This window comes from Sus scrofa, chromosome 6, assembly GCF_054392235.1.
Source record: "Sus scrofa isolate SSC_HxYL_T2T_F1_AM1 chromosome 6, Sscrofa_HxYL_maternal_Yorkshire_Landrace_v2.0, whole genome shotgun sequence".
Lineage (NCBI taxonomy): Eukaryota > Metazoa > Chordata > Mammalia > Artiodactyla > Suidae > Sus > Sus scrofa.
The window spans coordinates 143168485-143191784 of record NC_139388.1 but is presented as its reverse complement, the minus strand read 5'-3'; the positions used below and the strand labels follow the sequence as shown (position 1 = coordinate 143191784).

At 36.6% G+C, this 23300-nt stretch overlaps 1 protein-coding gene across 8 annotated transcripts in view; it reads left to right on the top strand.

Annotated features, from left to right (window-relative positions):
* Positions 1–23300, top strand: part of TNNI3K (TNNI3 interacting kinase) — a 279187-nt gene that overhangs the window by 170863 nt on the left and 85024 nt on the right. For all 8 annotated transcript variants that reach the window (XM_021096470.2, XM_021096473.2, XM_021096471.2 and 5 more), the window contains 4 exons: positions 2865–2917; positions 3904–3956; positions 7641–7773; positions 21188–21297. In XM_021096470.2, coding sequence (XP_020952129.1) covers positions 2865–2917; positions 3904–3956; positions 7641–7773; positions 21188–21297 — 349 coding nt within the window. The remainder of the gene's footprint in view (positions 1–2864; positions 2918–3903; positions 3957–7640; positions 7774–21187; positions 21298–23300) is intronic.

Here is a 23300-nt window from a genome sequence, read left to right as displayed (position 1 = left end):
ATATCCCAGCATATAAGAACATAGGAAATTTCCTGACACATGATCAGCTCTCATTCAATATTTGTAGATTTACTGACTGTGCCTCAAGTCCCACTTCAAAGGTAATTTTTTGGGGGCCATGCCTGCAGCATGTGGAAGTTCCCAAACCCAAGCCTCTGCAGTGACAGGGCCAGATCCTTAACCCACTGCTCCACAAGAGAACTCCCAAAGCTAATTTCTTTTTTAACCTGTGCTATTTTCTTTGAATTCTTATTTTACCCACACTTATCTTGGTTTTCATCAGCCAATTATAAGTTCCTTGAAGATGGAATCTGTGATTTACATCACTTTACACCTCCCAGACTGTCTTTATAATGTGAAGAGTACCATGCTTTGAGGAAAGGTCCACAGTATGACATAAGCATAATTCATCAAATTCACTGATTACCTACTATTTGCCAGGCACTGTTCTAAGATCTGAGATAATGGCCTAGAAGAATTGGGTCCTATATCCTCACTACCACTAGCTACCTAGAAAATATCTGGTGCTACGCCTAAATTCTCTGAGTTTCGAACACCTCCTCTTGGATCTAAGAGGGTTAAACTAGGTTAGTACTAATTTATCTGCCAATCATAGCAGTGAATTTTAAATATTTATAGATTGATAAGTGGTATTCAATACATACTCGCTGATTAGCTAATGTAGTCTTTACCCTTCCAAATTTATGACTGTCTATTTTAAGTTTCTTTTATTTGTTCAAAAAATTGGTGTTCCCTTGTGGCACAGTGGGTTAAGTATGCAGTATTGTCACTGCAGTGGCTTGGATTGCTGTCATGGCATGGGTTCAATCCCTAGCCTGGGACTTCCACCTGTCATGGACGTGGCCAAAAAAAATGTGTTGTTGGATACACCTATGCAGTAAGGAGTATAAGCAGTGGGCCAGAAATAAGCATGTGCTAAAAATGCTGGAGGTACAACAATGAGCATAATCCCTGCATCCTGAGACATCCTGCCTCTCATACCATGAGGCACTGGGCAACCCAGTGACCAAAATGGCTGTTGTTTCTTTGCTAGAAGAGTAAAATTTTGTTAAATACTTCACCACTCCAACACCAGTTAGCTAGTATTAGCATCCTTTTTCTTAGTAGTATAAGTATTTACTTTAGAAGAAATTTAAACAAATAAATGATTACATAAAATGTTTCCTAGACATGAACTTATTTGGGGGCTTCTCTAGATCCATGGTTTTAAGCTGTTGCCTCAAAGACTGCTGTTTTGGTAGAGGTTAAGGGAATCTGTGAGCCCTTCCCTGTTTTTAACTAGGGCAGCAGTTTCATATATTGAGAATATGCTGCTAATCGTTTTGATAACCATTGTTCTAGATAATTAATTGGAATTAAAATTAAAATAATGAATAGGATATTATACACATAATCATTTAATTTGATTGGTAATCCATGTTCAGCATGTGTTTTAATGATATCTATGAAATGAAACACTCATTATCCTTGGATAGGCTAAGGGGTTGTGGTATAGAAACTTGCCTAAATCCTTCAAGGAATCTAGTAGTACAGCATTTTGATGTATTCTTCTTGTTGAATCTGCACTTCCAGAGAGCTCCTGATGCTGTAGAGTTCTTTATCACGACAGTGTCTTTATCATAGCACGTATTAATAATTTACAGTTAAAGAGAATGTCTTTGGGGTTTTTATTTTGACATCTTCAGTTCTTCTGCATTGGGCTTTTCCAAGCAAAGTGACCTTGAACACACTCTAGATTTTGTAATAGTTGAAAAGAGGACTAAGTGTATACCACAGAAATAAAATTCATTGATGATACAAGAGACGGTCAAAAGTAACTTTAGTATAAGGTTCAACTTAGTACCTGAAATCACTTATATAAGTGGTTCAATATCATACCGTAATTAGGACTAAAAAAATAAAATAAAATTTTCCCTTTTTTGTTCATGAAGCAAAACAGTTAAGAATAGAGCAGATAAATAAACATAGTCTGGCCTATGTGCACTAAAAGAAATCCAATGAGAGCTCCTAATGCTGAAATGGTTCATTTAGAAGCCAAATGTGAAATGAGCATAAAGGCATTCAACAAGATACACTCACAAGTAAGAAGATTTTCATAAGAAAAATCTTGGGCCATTGTACATTTATTCGTAAGATATCTCACAACTCAGTTCACCAGTATGTGGGAGGAATGACCTCCCTTTGGACTGTCCCAGACTTGATTCACTTCTTGAAAAGGATGGCCTTGATCTAGCTTGAATTCTGGTTTGCAAAGGAGGCTTGAATGACCTTTAGATATTTTCCTCCTCAAGACCTTAAAAAGTAGTTTAGCCAGACTCGTTTCACAGGCCTTAAAAACATTTCTTTGTCCTGAGATTTTAGCTAGAACATAGTGACCTAGACATTTTCCACAGATTTTTTTTTTTTAACTATCTTCATGTTGGGTCCTGCCTTAAACTGTCCTTTGTGAAGGATTCCAGAAAGCTTATTACCTTGCTCTGACTCTGATATGCTCACAGATCCCTTTCGCTGTTGTCTATAAGCCACGTTTTATTAGCAAATGAGCTTCAAAGCGCTGAAAAACTCATCTCCAGCTAATGCGTTTTATTGACAAGTTTAGAAGATTTATTTAAAGTAGGATACTTTGTATACTTTCAAAATGAGGTATAAGATGATCACATTTTTTAAATATTCCCTTTGAATTAGCAAAATAAAATCAAAGCCACTAATCTGAGACGCCTTTTTGCCTTTTGGGAATCATTGAGCCTCTGTGGTAAATAAACGATGACTATCAGCCTCTTCCTTAAGAGGCCATTCAGATTAGGAAACAGTAACATTTATTCAAGATCTCCTTTTTCTTGCAGTCACAATATTCTTCTCTATGAGGATGGGCATGCCGTGGTGGCAGATTTTGGAGGTGAGATTTCCTTGAATAATCCCCAAATAACATCAGTATCTTCATTCCTCATTGGTGCTGTTATTATATGATGAATCTGAAAATGGATTTCACGCTTACAGCTCTACTTCTCTAAATAGTTCTAATTTCAATGTGTAGCATTTTTTTTCAGTTCTTCCTCTTTCACATCCTCAGCTAAAAGAAAGGAAGACATATCATATGATATCATTTATATGTAGAATGTAAAATATGGCACAAATGAATCTATCTACAGAACAGAAACAAACTCATGGACAAAGAGAACAGGCTTGTGGTTGCCAAGCGGGAGGGGGAAGGAGTGGTATGGACTGAGAGTTTGGGGTTAGTAGTTGCAAACTATTGCATTTGGTATATATAAGCAATGAGGTCCTGCTGTATATAACACAGGGAACTATATCCAATTGCTTGTGATGGAACACATGGAAAATATTATGAGAAAAAGAATGTATATATATATATATATATATATATGTATAACTGGATCACTTTGCTGTGCTGTACAGCTGAAATTGACAGAACATTGTAAATCAACTATAATAATATTTTTTATTTTTGTCTTTTTAGGGCCGCGTATGTGGCATACGCAGGTTCTAGGCTAAGGGGTCGAATCTGAGCTGTAGCTGCCGGCTTACACCATAACCACAGTAACACTGGATCTGAGCTGCATCTGCAACCTGCAACCTGCACCACAGCTCACAGCAACACCAGATCCTTAATCCACTGAGCGAGGCCAGGGATTGAGCCCGTGTCCTCATGGATACTAGTCGGGTTTGTTAACCACTGAGCCACGACAGGAACTCCTATGATAAAAATTTTTTAAAAATAGAAATATAAACAGAAAAGAAAAATTAAAATAAGAAAGAATTCTATAGGAGAGGTTTCTTTGGGTTTCAAAATGTTAGCTATAATCTTTTACCTTGGTTTTAAAATACTTCCTTTAAAATGAATTTGTTTTCTGTTTTCCTCAGAATCAAGATTTCTGCAGTCTCTGGATGAAGACAACATGACAAAACAACCTGGGGTATGCTGCTGCTCCTGTTCTCTATAATTATAAAACAATTAAAATGTATAAACCCAGCATGAGAGGAAGATAGATAAAAGCAGCTTTAACTGGAATAAATGTCATTGTCCCAAGGGCGGGGTGGATTTTTATGTTTTTATTTTCAGTAAGCCCCCCAAGGAATGATTCCAAGGCTCTGTTAGAGAAACAGATTCAATGTATATTCAGAAATGTTACAGAAAAATAAAACAGGATTTCTTTCAAATATAATTGAAAAAGACATGGTGGGCATAGATAATTGGCTCTGATGTTTAGATCTCCTTATTAAGTAATAGAGGTAACATTTATTAGGTATCCATAAAATCCAGAGTTTACCCACATCTATTAACAATTCGTAACTTTCCACTTTAACACCAAGCATTAATGTTTAAGAAAAATATAAATTATATCATCTGAAGCAAACAAAAACATACTCAAAATGTCTGTAACTAGATTCATTATCTGCCTTCTCCTGCCCCCTCCCCACAAAAAGTTACCCTTCTCTTTCTGGACTAGCTGTGTTCTTTAATTACCCAAGCTTGGACTACTTTCCTGTTCCTTCCTTTTCTTGCTTCTGCTTACACATTACTCAGTCACTTTCTTTGTTTGTTTCTATGTCTTCTCCTTTTCAAAGTTCTTCCCAAACTCATTTACCATTGCCTCAGCTCAGATCCTCTTCATCTCTTTTCTGGACCATTGCTCCAGGCTTCTAGCTTTAATCCTCTCTTCCAGTTCATTCTTTGCAACCTCAGCCAAGTGTTGGCTTCTGACAATTCATGTCTTCCTGTAAACCATCAGTGATGCTTGAAGTGTTATACCCCACTCCCAAATCTAACCCCAGAGCCCTTCTTCTCCCATTAAACATTCTCTGTGCCCCCACTTACAAGCCATCTGACTATTCCCCAGACACTTGCACAGCCCTGTGACTCAACCAGTGTCACATTCTCTGCCTTTCACCACATCCCTCCTGGAGGAAGTCTATTTATCTTTCATGGCCCAGGAAATTGTATCCATTTTAAGTGCCTTCCATAAACTTCCTCTCCCACCTCCTCCGCATATACTTTTCTCCGTGCTTTTGTAGCACTTTGTTTGCACCACTAGGTGGTACGCTTATTCATTCAACAAACATTTATCAAGGACGTACTGTGTATTGAGCATTGTACAGAGAGCCAGGACCTCAAAATACTGATAAAAGCTTAGTCCTTGATCTCAAGTAACTCATTTCCTAGTGGGAAAATCATGATAATAAGCACATAAGACTTAATGTTAGTCATAGTGATGTGACAAAGTATCATAGGAACTCAGGTGGAATGAATAGGAATAAATCAAATTTAGCCTGAGTGAACAACAGTATGAGAAAAGGCACAGGGGAGGATGAGAAACACCAGCCTTCCTGGGGAACTTCAAATAGCTTGGCCTTGTTGGCACACACATGTGAGGAAAAGAAAGCAAGAGACCAAGTTAGAGAGAAAGGTAGGAGCCACATCGTGGACCAAGTTGTATTATAAGTAGGATTAAGCATGTTGGTTTCCCCAATTAGATTTCACTCATTTGTCCAACAGATATTTATGTAACCCCTGTTAGATGCCAGACATTCTTCTAGGAACTGGGGGTATTGCAGCAAACAAAATAAAGTTTTTGTGTTTATGGAGCTAATATTCCAATAGAAGAAGGTAAACACTGAACCTATTAACAAATATATACCAGGTGGTGATAAGTGCTATGAAGGAAAAACAAAGCAGAGTATATGAAGAGAGAGTGATAGGGGAGCCATTTAGATGAGCGAAAGGGAAAAATAACACTTGATAGGAGACCTATGTGAGAGGCAGCCGAGAGAGGAGAAGAGCAGTGTAGAAGGGGGAACAGTAAGTGAAAAGGCTCTGAGGAAGCAGAGTCCTTTATGTGTTCAAGGCCAGAGTGACTGGAGTGGAATAAGCAAGGAGGAGAATGGTAGGATATGAGGGAGGTGGGAAGAGTGAGTCCTTTTTGACAGCACACAGATCCCACCTAGTACTGTAACACAGAGGTAGCTAACTGGATTTCAATCATGGCTGCACATTGATGTCACTATGGAAACTTTGTAAGAGCAACCTACCTGAATCCAATACCCGGAAATTCTGATCTCATTGGCCTGGAGTTGATCTTAGGTACATGTATCATTTTTAAGTTCCCCCAGGTGTTTCTAAAATACAGCCAGTTGAGGCTCTCTGACTGAATAACCTTTTGTTGAGTGGAATCGAATTGTTTCACCAATAGGAAGTAACATTCATTTATACTAGCAGAGTCTTTAAGCACACCTCTACTCTAGATTTATTTTGAAGGCCATTTTGTTTCTTACTAGTTATGTGGCCTTATGTAAGTTTTCTAATTACTCAGTTACCCCCCTGGGGGGGAAAAATGAGCATACGGTATGCCTACTCCCACTTAGGTGATGTCGTGACACAACACATAATCTGCTGTAGAAATGGAGGCTATTTGGTATGTGAAAGCTCATGTGGAAGAATTGCATATAAGCACCATAATCGGAATAAAGATATTCTTGGAAAGCCGCAATTATGTATGACTTCAAAATAATGTAGACACTTCAAAAGAATTATCAGCAGGCAGCACTAAACACAGAATTTCACTAAGTAATAAAAGAATACTGATTTTCTTCAGTGGGAATACAAAAAAAGAAGGTATTTGGCAAAGTTAATTGATGCGATTATGAAGCCATGAGATTTTAGAGCTGGAAGGGCCTGCCCCCTCTCTTTTGCCCTTGAGGAGTCTACAGTCCAGGAAACATAAGAGACTTCCCCAGAACTTCCCAAATAGTCTGTGGTGGAGACAGAATTTTCATCTCCTAACTCGACCACAAATAAACCAAATGTGTGCATTTGGATCCAGAATGAAAACTGATATTTATGAAAAATATATAATTGCAAGTTAAAAGAATGTAAATAATGCCATCAAAGTGAGGCTAGAACTTTTACAGAGAAACTTGATGTGTTTTATGGGCTTGCTTCCAGGAATATTTCACAAACAACATTCAGAAATAACATGACTGGGCAAAGGCAATATGACAGACCTGAGCCTGCCCTTGAGAAATCTGCTTCATAGGAATACTCTGGGCACTCCCCTAAGGCCCTTTCTCTCCTCAGTCATGAGGGCACTATTTATGGGTCTAATTTTGTGACTTTCTAAAATTACAACCTGAAGATCTAAAGAGAGGAAGCTTCATCCCACAAGGCATGATTGAACCCCAGGGAGGCATAGCCTTCTTGGATGAATCCATGGATGGCTACTCAGAAGCTTGTAAGGCTTCCAAGGGGAGAGATGCTCAGAGATAAACTAAAAATGCTGCTGCTGGCATCATCATTTTATAAGAGGCAGGATTATATGGTGACTAATATTGATGCAATGTTTTTGGAAGAATCATGGATTTCATGATCTTCCAATGATTTTTTTTAAAATTCCCTTTGCAAAGCTAAACAGCAGCAGTAAACACATTTGTGTATAAACACGCCAGCTTATTGCACACACTGACAACAGGATTGACGTGATTTTACATTTATATTTTTGAGAATATTGAAAGGACAGTAAACACATCCTCAAGAAGAGCACTGTTCTACAGTAAAAGGACCAGAACCTTAGTAAATGACTTGTGTGATGTTTCTTGACCTGCAGAACCTCCGCTGGATGGCTCCTGAGGTGTTCACACAGTGCACACGGTACACCATCAAAGCGGACGTCTTCAGCTATGCTCTGTGCCTGTGGGAACTTCTCACTGGCGAAATTCCATTTGCTCATCTCAAGCCAGGTAAGACATGCTACCACTGAAGTTGCTCTGCTTTCCAGAGTTCTGTGCATCTTCACAAATTCAAGAAACATCTTTTCCCCAAAATGCCTATTCTTAGTGGATTGGCAAGGTGAGAGGTAAAAAACAGTCTCAAATTGTTTAAAGGTTTGTGCCCAATCCAGAAAACTTAATGACCTAACTATGTGATTTTAGTCACAGGCACACAGAGTGTAGTTATATTTTATTATTAAAGTTTATGTCTTTGATTTATCTGTTGTTAATAAAACAAGCAGATGAATCTAGCCATGTGGAATATGGGTGCAGATAATGTGGCAATGAAATATTTTTTTGAGATTATGCTTCAGAAGTGCCCTTTTAGTGTGCATATGCAGGTGAGATGAAAGCAACACATAAAAAATAAGCTATTAAGATTGCTTTGTGCTTATCTCTCATTATAGAAAGGAGAATTTCTTTTCCTAATGTTGTATTACGTAGTAGATACATTCCAAAAATGGAGCTCTGTAAGTGAGCCTATAATATTATTGTTGAAATTTGTTGATAACATACATATACTCTGTGTACATGTATAAGGTGGAAGCAGAAAATCTAATCATGGGGAAAAAGTACAGATATTTGAGATTTAAGGTGAATTTTATTTGCATCTCTCTCTCCATTTTACTTGGGTTGCTCTTGTGTCTTGTCACATTGTTTACTTACTTGTATCCACCATGAGATTGAAATCTCCATAAAGGACTTTGCTTCCCTGGAACCTTAGCATGCTTGAAAAGTAGTTTTCAAATTAAATCATAAATTTTAAATGAATTATATTGTAAGCTCCTTTAAGTGGCCACCCTAACACAATATACCACTAGAGAAAAAGTCTTTTGATAGGGATGTAAGGAAAGACAAATCTTACAAATATGGATACTCATAAGTTGAGTCTTACTCAGGATCGGAGTATTTATTAGTACTCATGTGCAGAGCAAAATCATACCTCATACTCTCTTTTCAAGGTATTTCCCCCATAAAACCATATGGTCTTTAATTACACTCTACATAGTATCTAAGAAAGTGCTTTTCACAAATTATATGCACTGTGCTTAATCACCCTAACCATTCTCCATATGCTTTCATAGTTTTAAATATTGAGATTTGGCCCTTATTATAGTGTGAATGCAAGGAGTCTGTTTTGAACATTGCTATTTGTAATGTCTTCTTCTGATCTGCTGCTGCTTGCTACCTCTTAGAATTTGCTTTCTGGTAAGACTGATGAGCATATTAAAAAATCCACTAAAATTCTAGGCATATTGTGGAATTTTCATAAAGATTTGTCTGTTCCTCTCATCCCCTGTGTTAATCCATTCACCTGTTCCTGTGTATTTTACATCCTAAGTACATCTTGTATTTACCCACTGCTTATCATCATCTACCACCATCCTGGCTAAGCCACTATCTTTACAGTTTAAACTATTGCAATTGTCATTTTTTAAAATTAGGTTTGTTATAGAACTTATATAATAAAATTTACTATTTTAGGATAATAATTCAATGAATTTTAACAAATATATACATTTGTATAATAACAACTATAATCATGATATAGAACATTTCCATCACTTCAAAAAGTTTCCCAGTGACTCTTTGGACTCAATTCACTTTTCTCACCTCCAACCTCTAGTAACCACTGATCTGATTTACGTTTTTATAGGTTTGCCTTTTCTAGAAAGTCATATAAAAGGAGTCATGTTACTGCATTTATCAGTAATGTATTATTTTTCATTCCTGTGTAATATTCCATTGTATTGATATACCTCAATTTATTTATCCATTCACAAGTTGATGATCATTTGAATTATTCTCATTCAGGGACTCATGAATAAAATTGACAGAACAATTCAGGTCTTTATGTGGATGTTTTCCTTATTCTTGGATGAATATATAAGTAATTACTAGATCATGTGGTAAGAGTTTTTCCATGGTATCTGTACTATTCCGACTTCCTATCAGTAGTGTATGAGAATTTTAGGTGATCCACATCCTTGTTGGCACTTTTTTATTGTCTATTTATTTATTTATTTACTTTAAGGCCACACGCATGGCATATGGAAGTTCCCAGGCTAGGGGTCAGTCAGAGCTGTAGCTGCTGACCTATGCCACGGCCACAGCAATGCAGGATCCAAGCCGTGTCTTCGACCTACACCATAGCTCACAGCAACACCAAAACTTAACCCACTGAGCAGAGCCAGGGATCAAACCTGCATCTTCATGAATCCTAGTCAGATTCTTTACTGCTGAGCCACAACCTCAGCAGGAACTCCTTTTATTGTCTATTTAAAATAAAATATTAGCCATTTGAGTAGGTATATGATGGTAAATAATTGTGATATCATTTAATATTGATATAATAAGTATTAATATTGATAATCTTTGTATGTTTATTTGCTGCTTATATCTCTTTCTTTGGTGAAGTATTTCTTCATATTATCATGTATACTTACTAGTGTTCTTAGATTCTAGGTAGAATCTTTCATCTGCTATGTGTTCTACAAGTATTTTTCTCTAGTCTGTGGTTTTCCTTTTTATATTCTTACCAATGCCTTTAAAAGAGTAAAAGTTTTAAATCTCAGTGAAGTTTGTCTTATCAAGCTTGTAAATATTTTGTGTATACTATCTAAAATATTTGTACCTCACTCAAGAACACAAAGATTTTCTCCCATGCTTTCTTATTGAAATTTTATAGGTTTAGATTTTATATTTATAAGACTATTTAAGTTATTTTTAATGGTACAAGATGAGGGTTGAGTTTGTTATTCTTTTATTAATTTATTTATTTTTTAATATGGATGCCCAATTTTTTTCAGTATGATTTGTCAAAAAAGAAAAAAAACAAAACTTGCCTTTATCCATTAAGTTATTTTGGTACTGTTTTCAAAAATTGACCATAGGAGTTCCCGTTGTAGCGCAGTGGTTAACAAATCTGACTAGGAACCATGAGGTTGCGGGTTCAATCCCTGGCCTTGCTCAGTGGGTTAAAGATCTGGCGTTGCCGTGAGCTGTGGTGTAGGCTGCAGACAAGGCTCAGATCCCACGTTGCTGTGGCTCTGGCGTAGGCCGGTGGCTACAGCTCCAATTAGACCCCTAGCCTGGGAATCTCCTCCATATGCTGCAGAAGCGGCCCTAGAAAAGGCAAAAAGACAAAAATAAATAAATAAATAATTGACCATAAATGTGTGGACTCTATTTGGTTCCATTGATATAAGTCTATCCTATGTCAATACAACACTATATTTATAAATTTTAATAAGTTCTGAAATCACATAATACGATTCCTCCAACTTTGCTCTTTTTGTCAAAATTACTCTGGCTCTATTGGGTTTTTTGCTTTTCCATATAAATTTTAGAACCAGATTATCTATTTCTACCAAAAAAAAAAAATCCTGCTGGAATTTTGATTGACTTGCATTGAATCTCTAGACCAATTGGGAAGAATTGACAACTTATACAAATTGAATCTTCCAGTTGATGAACATAGTATATCTCTCCCTTCATTTAGGTCTTCCATTTATGTCATCAGTGTGTTTGTATTTTTCATTATAGAAACCTTACATATACCTTCTTAGAATTATTTCTATGTATTTTATGTTTCTTGATGCTAGTGTTAATGTTATTTTTTAAATTTCAATTTCAAATGGTTCTTTGCTAGTACAGAGATATAATTAATTTTTAAATAACAACCTAGTACCCTGTGCTAAATTAACTTTTCAGTTCAAGTAGCTTTCTTGTACAATCTTTGGGATTTTTCACTTAGATCATTACACTATCTGTGAATAAAGAAAATTATATTTCTTTCAAATATATTTGTCTTTTATATCTTCTTGATTTCTCACACAGGCAAGAACCTCTAGTACCATACTGAATGTAAGTGGTAAGGTATATACCTCTATCTATATCTAAAGTCTTATCAACTGTCACTATGGTTTGAACTACAGTCTTTATAGCTTTAACTACTGCAAGATCTCTTTGACCATTCTCCCTTTATTCGTCTCTTCCTCTCCAATTCCTACACATCCACTAAAAGGATATTTTAAAAATATAAACCAGATTATGTCACTATAGCTTAAAATAATTGTACGGCTTCCCATACTCTTAGGATTAAATCTCAAAGTTCTTAATATGTCCTCCAAGATGCTACATGATTCAATATCTCTGACCTTGCTCTTATCATTTTGCTTTCTATGCTCCAGTCACTCAAACCTTCTTTTGCTCCTTGAATGCATTTCATTTCCTCTGGCCTCTAGGCTCTTTCACAAGCTCAGTTTCCTTGGTAAATGCAATTAATGATGACTCCACAGAGATTACTGTGAGGATCAAATAAGATGATTCTGTGACTGAACTTTGTAACTTGAAAACTCTGCAACTGTGAGATGAAAAATAAGGACAAAGTGTAATACAGTCAAGGCTTCCTATGATTCTGTGCATGAGTGAAACTCTCATTCTCCAGGAAGCCCAAAGAAAAACTTCAAAGTCATCTTTGACTTTTCTTCTTTCCTTGTTTTCTTCTTCCTTTCATCCCTTCTTTTCTTCTTTTTTTTTTTCACTTTTTTTATTTTCAATCCCACTTTCTAAATATCTCTCAAACTTATCATGGTATCTCCCTCTCCACTGTGACTTCCTTATTTTACAAGTAGAATCCTGCACAGTCTCTTAAATGGTATCTTTGTCTCTAGTTTTCTTCACCATCTTATTTTTCACCAATTGCCATACTATAGCTAGATTTAGCTTTCTAAACCCTCAAAATTGATCATCTGGCTTCCCTTACTTAAAGCCTTCAATGAAGTTCCTTTATTCTTAAGATTAAAAAAAAAAATCTTAAAAATCCACAGAGCCCCCCATAATTATGTTTCTTCTTTCCTCCGTGAGTCTATTACTTGGCACTTGCAGCCTCACATCTACATTATAGTCACAGCAAACTATTTCATTTCCCCAACATAGCACATTTCCTCTCACACCCATGTCTTTGCACAAGTTAGTTTATTCAGAGACACTCCTCCCCACTTTTAATCATTCTAACTTTAATTTATTTTTAGATCTTAGTGTAAATATTCCTTCTTCCAAAAGTATCTTCCTTAATTCTTCAAAATTCAGTTAAGAGCAGTCCCCTCTATGCCCTAAGTTATCATTTATTACAGTATTTATCATATTTTACTCATACATTTTTGCAGTTTTCTCTACTCTGTTACCCATTGCTAAATTATAAAAAATATTTCGAAAAGATAAAGAGTCCCTCTCTCCAGGACTTTCGGAAGTATTCACTCTTTTTGGAGGGATAATATTTTATGATAAAACAGTTAAAAGACTTGCCTGAAAATAACTTGATTCCAATATCCAAGATATTTGAATTTTTAGTTATTGAAAAAAGAATTTGTTTATGGTAGATGCTGAATTTTTAAAGCTAGACAGTGACCTTGTATCAAAAAATGAGAAGATGAGACTTAATATCATTGCAGTGGTTAGGTAATCTACGAAATGTTCAGCAATAAATTATATGAAGGATCGGATTCAGTATAAGCTACATATTAACCATTTACAACAAGGAACAAATCCATGACTGCAGTGTGGGACAGCGTTATCAATTATGGGAGTAGCAACATTACACATGACTCATCCTTCTGGAGTTAGCAGAATTTTATCTCCTGGGAGAAATATATAAATAGAATGCAAATATTAGCATTGACTCCTCTGCAGGATGAGTATGCATTGAGAATAACTTGAAGTTAGGGTCTTTACAGAGAATATGTTCAAATTAACCTTAGAATCTCAAGTTTACAAAGAACTGAAAAAGCCATCACATGCAGCATCCAAAGGGTCACAAGAACAAATGCCTACAGTGTCAGGGAAACAAGAAAATGCTTGATGCAGGACAATGTGATAAACAAGAAATCACACACTCTGACTCAAGGGGACTGCTGCTATCCTGTGCCAGCCAGACAGTGCCGTTTAGGAAACATAGGAATGCCTGCTCCTTGTTGCCATATCAACTCATCTCTGTGTGTTTGTTTAGAAATCTACAGATTTTTAAATATTGGCAATCAACTCAATCTTTAAGAAAACATTATCGGGCTACAGACTTGGCATAAGTGTAACAGCATGAGTCTTGCTGCTTAACCAAGCTATATATACTTCACTGTCTTTATTTTTTTTAATAGGGATATTAGTAGGACCTGCCTCAAAGTGTTGGAATGATGGCTGGCAACAGTGAGCACTCAGTAAACATTAACTCTTATTTTTACCTTAAGCCAACCTTAAGGGCTCATCTAGCCAGGAACTATGCTAGCATAAGAGGGAAACAAAGGAAGAAGGCCTTGCCCAGACCCTCCTAGTGCAGAGGGGACATGAGAAAAGTACAATCAGCAGAGTAAATACCAATTAGAGAGAAGCAGAGCGCCAAGGATGCTCCTTGGAGGGATCTCCTGCCCAGACTCCTGATGGGAAAGGATATCAGGGAGGATCCTTAGGGTAGATGATACCTGAACTGCATCTTTAAAAGATGAGTACTAATTAACAGGTAAATAGTGGGAAGGTGGAGAAGATGTCCTGGCAGAAAGCGGTCTGCATGAGGTGCAGGGGCATGAGAGATTCACAGATAGTTCAGTAGGGATGAATCAGAGAATCCAAGGCCATCAGGAGCAAGACACATGCTGTCAATGTAAAACTAGAGCCACAAGGCGAAGGGCCTTATGGTTTTCTACAGTGGAAGTCACTGCAGGATTTTAAGCAGGGCAATAGTGCAACTCTATTATTATTTTTAAAGGATTTTTATTTTTTTTCATGATAGTTAGTTGATTTATAGTGTTCTGTCAATTTCTACTGTACAGCAAAGTGACCCAGTCTTATACGTATTCTTTTTCTCACATTATCCTCCGTCATGTTCCATCACAAGTGACTGGATGTAGTTCCCTGTGCTATACAGCAGGATCTCATTGCTTAACCACTCCAAATGCAGTAGTTTGCATCTATTAACCCCAGACTCCCATGTTCCCTGTTGCTGCATCGCAAAGGGTCTATTGGAGAAATTTGAAACAGAGGCAAGGAAACCAGGCCATCTAGAAGAGAATATGGAAAGTCTTGACTAAGATAGTGAAGAGAAAGGAGAGGCTGGTTAAAACAGGACTTGCCAATGGATCAGGTGGAAGCACAAGGGAGAGGGAGGAGTCCAGGATGACCTCCAGGCTTCTGACTTAGTCAGCAGGAGGATGATGGATACAGTAATAATAATACATCATTTCTAAGGGAAATGATGAAATTAGGAAGAAAAGAAGCCAAGCTACAAAGCCAAGCAGAGAGAGAAAAACCCGGTGAGATTAAAAATGTGCAGGTCTGACCTAGCAAACAAGCCTATCTCAGAAACATTTTAAAAAAAGAAACCAACACCCGATTCCCAGATTTTATTTCTCTCCTGGGCCTGTCTCCTCTCATATATCATGAAAAACTAAAGAAGATATCTGTCAAATATCTGCCTATATTTTATCCAATCACATTTCCTTATAACCAGGTACCCAATTTTGTGGATCACTTTCAGATTATAGTTTGGAGCCAAACAAGAGAACCTCTTATTTCCTTTTGTTTTCTTGTGTGGTGCCATCTGGTCCACAAGGAGACTCAACTCAGTGTCCTGGGATTCTTTAACGCAAGGCCCTAAATAAGTCTGGGATACAGCAGCTAATTAGGAACATCTGCCAATTTATTCTAGCAAAATATTGGTGAAACTTCTTGTTGAGGCTTTACCTCAGAGTTGCAGACTGCTGTCCAGGAGCCAAATATGGCTTGCAGACTTTTTCTGTGTTCACATATGGTTTTTAAAAATATGAATTAATGTAATCTAGAGACACAGCTATGTCACAGGCCTCATATTTGTTTCCATTTGCATTTGCTACCCCTGCTAAATATTAGATGATTATGTTCTGCTCCATATATGTTTAGGATTCTAAAATATCTTAAATATAATAACTTCAAAGTTATAAGCACATTGATGATATGGCCCGTGCTTGGACAAATGATAGGAAAATGAGTGAACTAAAGTTCTGAAACCCTATGTTTGCTATGCTAATCCTTATCAGTACATCACTGAGAAGAGTAGAGCCATCCAATTACTACACAGATCATTGGAAAGATCAGATAGTCCCAATGGATGGTGATATTTCTATGAATATAGCTGATATTAACATTCCGATACTTCATTACACTGACAAAGATTGCAATGAGAACAGACAATGGTGCAAATTAATCTATTCTTCTGACAGCCTGTAATGAGAATGGGATGTGGTTTAAAAAATTAAGCCATTCTTAGTACAATCTCAAGATTGCAATCTCATGGTCTCTCAGATGCTGCATGCTCTGGTGATACATCATTGAAAAGTGTCACTTTAACAAAGAATGGTCTTAGCTCTTGCTGGAATAGTAGAGTGTGTTTGCTTTGTCTCACCACAGCCCTACCCATCAAAAACAATGAAGTAGAATCAATTGTGTTTTTAAGAACACACATACATACAACCTAAAAAAAAATTTCTAGCAATTTTATCTTAGTCAAAACTTGCCAACATAATATTGTACTTTAATGCTCTCTTTTTGATACGAATGCCTAGATTTATAAAACATGAGAGGAAGTGATAAGTTACTTTAGGAATTCAGAAGTGAGTACCAGTTTATCCATAAGCAGTGTAAAGCTACTTAAGTTCATCATGGAGAGTTGCTAGTCACCCTGTCCACAATGGCCATATCACATCATGAACTGGGACTGATGACAGATGAGATGGTTCTTAGCCTTGTGACTTGCAGTAATTCAATGCAATATGTCACTTGGTATTAATACACAAAGAACCCCTCAAAAGAAATTAAGATCTCTTGTTTAAACAGAACAGAAAATATACAGCAATATTTTTGGTGTCTAGCTCTCTAGGTCCAGACTTAAAGGAATCAGTAAGAGTCTTAGATATGTCAGTAATAAGTATAGCAACAACAACAGCTCACATGTGTTGAAAGCCAACAATGTGACAGATGCTCTGTGCAGACTCTCTTAATTCTAACAATAACCCATGGATCATGTTGTATTAGGATAAGATATATGCTCAATGTCCTGTGCTAGTAAGAGGTAAGAGTTCATAGCTTCTTGTCCCCAAAGCCCATGCTTATCACCATTGCACCGTGCCCTCACTGCTTCATCTTACAGTTAGAGAAATAAATACTCACAGAGGCAAACTGGCTTAATTGGAATCTCCTAGGGAGTTAAAAGCAGAGCCAGACTGGAAATTAGGCCTCCAGATATCCTAGTAAAGGGCATTTCTTAGTATTCATATTGCTTCAGTTTACTGAAGCCCCCCTCCCAAAATGCTTTGAACAAAAGATAATATTATAGACTAAATATACCACCAGACCTCAATAATTTGTCAAAGTAGGTTTTAATTTAATATTACAGTAAACACTACTTTCATTCTACAATGTTCCTTGACAGGCATTATACTCTGTCCTAAAAACATAATAATGAGCCACAGATTAATTGGTATTAATCTATCATCTTCATTCATTTGTAAAATAACTATGTCCTGTATACCATGATCTGTATTATTTCCAGTGAAATTGTATTTTGAAGTAATTTATTGATTCAATCAGTGCATATCTATTGAATGCTTACTAATTGCCTGTCATTGTGCTAAGCACAGAAGACACAGTGGTGGAAGGACATGGTCCCTGACCTCAAGGAGCTTGTAGTCTATTTCCAGAGACGAGCAAGTTAATAGACAATTAAGTTTAATATAATATACTCTGTTGTAGTACAGAGTATTATGAGAGTCCAGAGGAAGGACACCCAGGAAGAGTTCATTTAAGCTAAGACCTAAATGACAGTAGACATAATGCAGGAAAAGCAGGTAGGAAAGAAGGAATCTCAGGAACAAAAGAATCACCCTTCAGAACTTACAATTGAACCATTAAACCAGTGAAAAATCCAGTAATTAATTTCCTTATTCGTTCATTTACCAAATTTTATTGAAAAGCATAACAATTTATTTTTCCCTGCCTATTATTACTCACATAGCTTGTTCAGTACCTTTTGAAAAAAAATTAATAAAAGTTAACACTCGCTGTATTGAATTCCTGTTCTATTGTTCACTGGCCTCTCTTTTGAAAGACAACCTTCACAATCTCCTTTCATATCTTTTCTTCTCTTGACAAAGTTTTGCTAATGAAGAACTTGAATCCATAAATCAACACCAAGGTGATGCAGATCCTTGAGGCTGACTCACAAAATTGTCTCATTCAGGAAAATGGGAGCTATGCTCTAGAATTGTACTCTCCAATATGGAAGCCACTAGACACACATGGCTATTTAAATTTGAATTTATATTAATTGAAATAAAGTAAAATTAAAAATTCAGTTTCTCAGTCACATTAACCACACTTTATGTGCTTAATAGTCATAAGATACCATAATAAACAGAAGAACATTGTCATTGTTACAGAAAGTTCTGTTAGATAGTCCTGCTCTAGAATCTAGATTATGAACTTTATGAGACTATTGAAAACTATCTCAGGGTAGTACAGAAGAAATAATAAGCATTCAATTAGGAGTTATTGATATTTTTCAAATATATCCTTATTCTCTTTTAATAGCAAAGTTTCAATGGTGAAAGTAGAAACCAATGTTTACATAAATCATTTCACATATTTTATGTAGCAATCAAGGTAAAAATTTGATTAATGGGCTGACAATCCCTTTCCTGAATCTGGAATACCAGAAAATTTCCCAGCTGCTAGTGTAGTATGGCCACTTAGGCAAGACTGACAAAGCAATCTCAAAGGTGACAGATTTCAATTCCATGACCCTTCATGTTGCATTGCCCACTTTCTGGCGAAGGTGCTAATGAGTAGTATTGCTGCCAAGAATGAGTAAAGCAAAAGGGAGAAGGAGATGCCAAAACCTTGTGGAATCTACTTTGAATAATGAAGAATTAAATACCATTCGTCTTAAACTGATTTTTCAGACACAGTGCCAAGACGCAAACAAGTAACTTTATATACTTGATATCAGAGTCTAAAAGAGTTTCAAAGGAGACGTTTGGCACCTGTATCTGAGTTTAACTCACTTTATGAATGGTCCCTCCCCACCCATTAGGATATGTATAATTAGTTTAAATGTGTGCACTACTCTGGTTTATGTGCTTATAGCTGCACCAGCTGCATCAGCTCAACAATATCCAAATGATCATAAGGTGAAAAAGTGGAGTTAGAAAAATCAGTGATCATTAAGCATCAGTTTGTTTGCTTATTTATTTACCTCATTCCAAAAAGAATTAAAAATCGTCAAGAATAGCTGCTGGAAAGACTCTAAAAAGCCTAGTTTTTTGTGACACAAAAGACATACTTTATAAATCATGTTAGGTTTGCTAAATATGGTTTCTATTTATTTTTTAGTAAAGTATAGTTGATTTACAATGTTGTGCCAATTTCTGCTATACAGCAAAGTGAAGAGAGTATAAATTATTACAAATGTTTAGGAAAAGAATTCATCAGTAGATATCAAAAGTCTTTAAAGTGGTTATGCCCTTTGACATATTAATTCACTCCTCAAAATACCATAAATGATCTGTGAAATTGGCAAAGTCATACTGGAAAACATATTCTTTGAAGTATTAATACCCAAATTTGAACAACCTGAAGTTGAGAAATAATTAAGTAAATCACACTAAATGCAAAGTCATTAAACTATGTTAATATAGAACTTTAATAACATGGGAAAATGCTTATATTTAATTTAGGGGAAGATGTTTACTGCATGAACTCAATGATATCAAGAATATATAAGAAATGCTCAAAATATTTTAACAATTGTTTCCTCTGAATAAAAAGATTCTATTCCTTCTAATTCTCTTGTTTTTTATACTTTGGTCATTCCCAGAGCATATGAAAATTCCCAGGCCAGGGATTAAACCCGAGCCACAACAGCAACCTGAACCACTACAGTGACAGTGCCAGATATTTAAATCACTGTACCACAAAGGAATTCCCTATTCTTTCTAATTTTAATTTTCTGCACTTCTATGAAATACAAGTATTAATTTCACATTTTGCAAAATGATATACTAATTCTGAATGATCCATAAAGCAAAATGTTATGTTGTATTGCATATAATATTGGTGTATCTGCTGGATGAAGATCTATAAACAGAATTTAGTTGGAGTAAACTTTGGTGGAAGAGAGGTAGTGGTGGCGGGTCATATCTCAATAGTCATTAAGATATAGACACATGCTTCTGACATTGCACTCTAGATGACAGGAAGCAGTGTCCTGGAAATTTAGCCCTCCACATGGGTGCAGAGCAAATTTCCTGAGGAATGAAATAGCTTCATGTGTTTTTTACAAAGTATTTCCAATGTGAAGTTCCTGAAGAGGGCATGATGTCTGAAAAAAATAAAAGAGGCTGTACCTACTGCTGATTATATTAAAATTTTTATTAAGTTACAAACTAGTTATATAACTCACAGTGTGCATGTGCACACACACATGCACACACACAACAACAACACCTATCTTGCATGGTTTAGGAGGATCGAAAGAGCTTATGTCTATATCTACCATGATACCTGAAACAAAACATGTTCAGTAAAAGTAGCTATAAGCTTGGTTTCCAAGGGAGTATAGAAATTTCTGGTTGCAGAAGAGAAAAATAATCAGCAATCAGAAATCTACAACGAAGTCCCAAGAATCGTAACACAGTGATAGGGAGTTTGAGATGAGCAATATTCAGAAATCCAAGCAGGCATTGATTGGAGAGTTCAATCAATGAGTGATATTAACTAATGATGGATTTGAAGTATCAGAGTTTAGCAAACAATACTTTATAAATATTAAAAGTTAAAATTCCAACATTCTTACAATCAATAACCAGATTTAAGCTTAAAAACAGTCTATTTTGAAAAGTGATATAGGTACTCTCAAGGGTGCAAAGTTCAGCGGCATCCTGTCTTGCTGTGTGTAGTGCAAGCTCTTTAGCTTGGTATTTATGGCATTGTATAGGCTGGTTCGGTATGCCTTTCAGTCTCCTTCCTAAAACATCATGTACATACCGTATACTGCTTGCTATTTGTCTGCTCCTTTGTCTGTTCTTTTGTTCCTGTATAAATCTCTTCTGTTCTGCTCGCTCTTTGTTGAATGAGCAAGCCAAAAAGAATGAGCAATTATAAAGATAAACTTAGAGTATCAAATTATCCACTATTTGCTTAAGGATTTAAAAAATTAAAAAAAAAAACAGCTGAGAGGCCTCTTTGAATCTCTGCTGATGTTGCACAGATTGATTTTTAATGATTTTTGTTGTTGTCTGTTCACATGTTTCTCGAAATAAATACGTGAATTTCAAAACTGACATGACCATTTGGTTTACAGCCGCTGCTGCAGCCGACATGGCTTACCACCACATCAGACCTCCCATCGGCTATTCCATTCCCAAGCCCATATCATCTCTGCTGATGCGAGGGTGGAATGCCTGTCCCGAAGTGAGTAATTTTCATTTTGTCTTAGAGAATGTGTTATGGTCAAAATCTGTCACAAATAGTGTAGCTCCAAAGTCTACTTTCAGTGTGTATTTTAAGACTGTCAAGGCGGGAAGACTGATCTGCCTTCTGCTCTTTAGTCTCTAATTGCCTCAAGAAGTCTGAGTATCTCATATTTCTTTGCTGCTGCTCTGTGATTTTGAAACGTTTCTCACAACTGATTAGTAAAAGAGAGACCGGGGTATGACAGATGACTCAGTCTCGTCTCAGCTGCAATTTTATTAACTACGCTTGAGCCACACTTAGTCATTTTCTGAATAACGAAGTTTGGCACAGGATGGATTTGTGTGGGTTTTTCACCTGCAGGCAAAAGCCCCATAACCAGTGGTCATTTTTTGAGCACTGACTCAAGCAGGAGACAGGAGACCTGGCCCAGTCCTTTCTAACTCTCTGAGTGGCTGTGTGATAAAGTAGGTAAGAACACAGATTTAGACTCCAAATGGAGGGATCAGTATTATGGAAGGAATAAGTAAAACAGGATATGTAAACAGTGGGAAAAAATTGAATATGCTCATAGACCTCAGAGGATAGAGGGCAGCAGTCATATAATCCCAGAATGAAATCCCAGACCATCTGCAGGAAAGGATTCTTCTGAACCATACCAGATTGGTGTCTACTTTGTTCTCACAGATGAACAAAGGAAGAGATTCCACAACTGCTCTCTTGTACAGTGTCTAAGGATTCCCCCTGCCAGTATGTGTGTTGTCTATTGAAATCCTTCTGCTTTGACATTAGGCCACATTGATCCTTCTGCTCTAAGTGGAGAGAATGAGTTCACATTCTTCACACTGAAGATCCTCATACATAAAGGCCCAACAGCCCTGGTTTGTCCAGTCCAGACCATCCTGGCTATTGTGGTCCATTTCTTACAGGACCTTGATTCTGATCCTTCCCAGACACTTTTTCTCTCTTCAACAGGGAGCAGATCAAATAGGCTGTTGGTATCTCACCAGAGGAGAAATAAAATAAATCCAAGTCTAGATGTTTGGAAGGAAAAAACAGATTTCCCATTCTTTTCGTAAAAGTAAAACTCAGCCCAAGTCATTACCCAGTCCTACAAGTATACACAAAAACTCTTATGAAGAAAAATGATGACCATTATAGGACATGGATGGAGTCTCTCAGAAGAAATAATAACCTCTTCCTCTGATCATTTAATCCACCAGATTATATATTTATTTGTGTAGAATCTTCTCTCACTACCAGAATGTTAGCTCCATAAAAACGGGGACTTTTTGTTTGTTCATTTTGTTTTGTTTGCTACTGTAACCACCTCACCTAGAATCATACCTTGTAGATGCTCAAAAATATTTGAGTAAATGAATGAATATCACTGTTGCTTATCAGTGCTTCAAATCCCCTAATCTGAAATTCAAATGTTTATTTGTCTTAAAACTTACATGACTTAAAATAGGGAAAAATCTTTCCTATCTTTCAGTATGAACCTCAGGCATATTTTCTAGGTATCTAGAGTTTCCTTCTGTCCTTGGGGTGTGAACTATTCTATAGTATAACATACCAAGGGAACCCCTTTTGTTTTTATTAGCCAATTATTCATGATTATAGATAAGGGACATCTGAAAGTTTTAATTTGGAATAAAAGCAAGTCATTGGCATTTCTAAAAGCATGTTGGGAGTTAGGATGGATGCCATAAGTAACAGTTTGGAAAATGAGAAAGAGAAACCAGAATAGGGCCAAAGGAGAGTATATTAAAGGTTAAAAATTAAAATACTAAGTCCAGAACTTGAGTGCTTAGTAGAAAAGCCTTATTGCTAATCAGGGAAGCCTATGAGCACAGGATCCGAGCTCAGGGCATAAGGTGCCCCAGGGGAGGATGGAGAGAAAGTAAAGTAAGGGAGTTCCCGTCGTGGCTCAGTGGTTGGCAAATCTGACTAGGAACCATGAGGTTGTGGGTTCGATCCCTGGCCTTGCTCAGTGGGTTAAA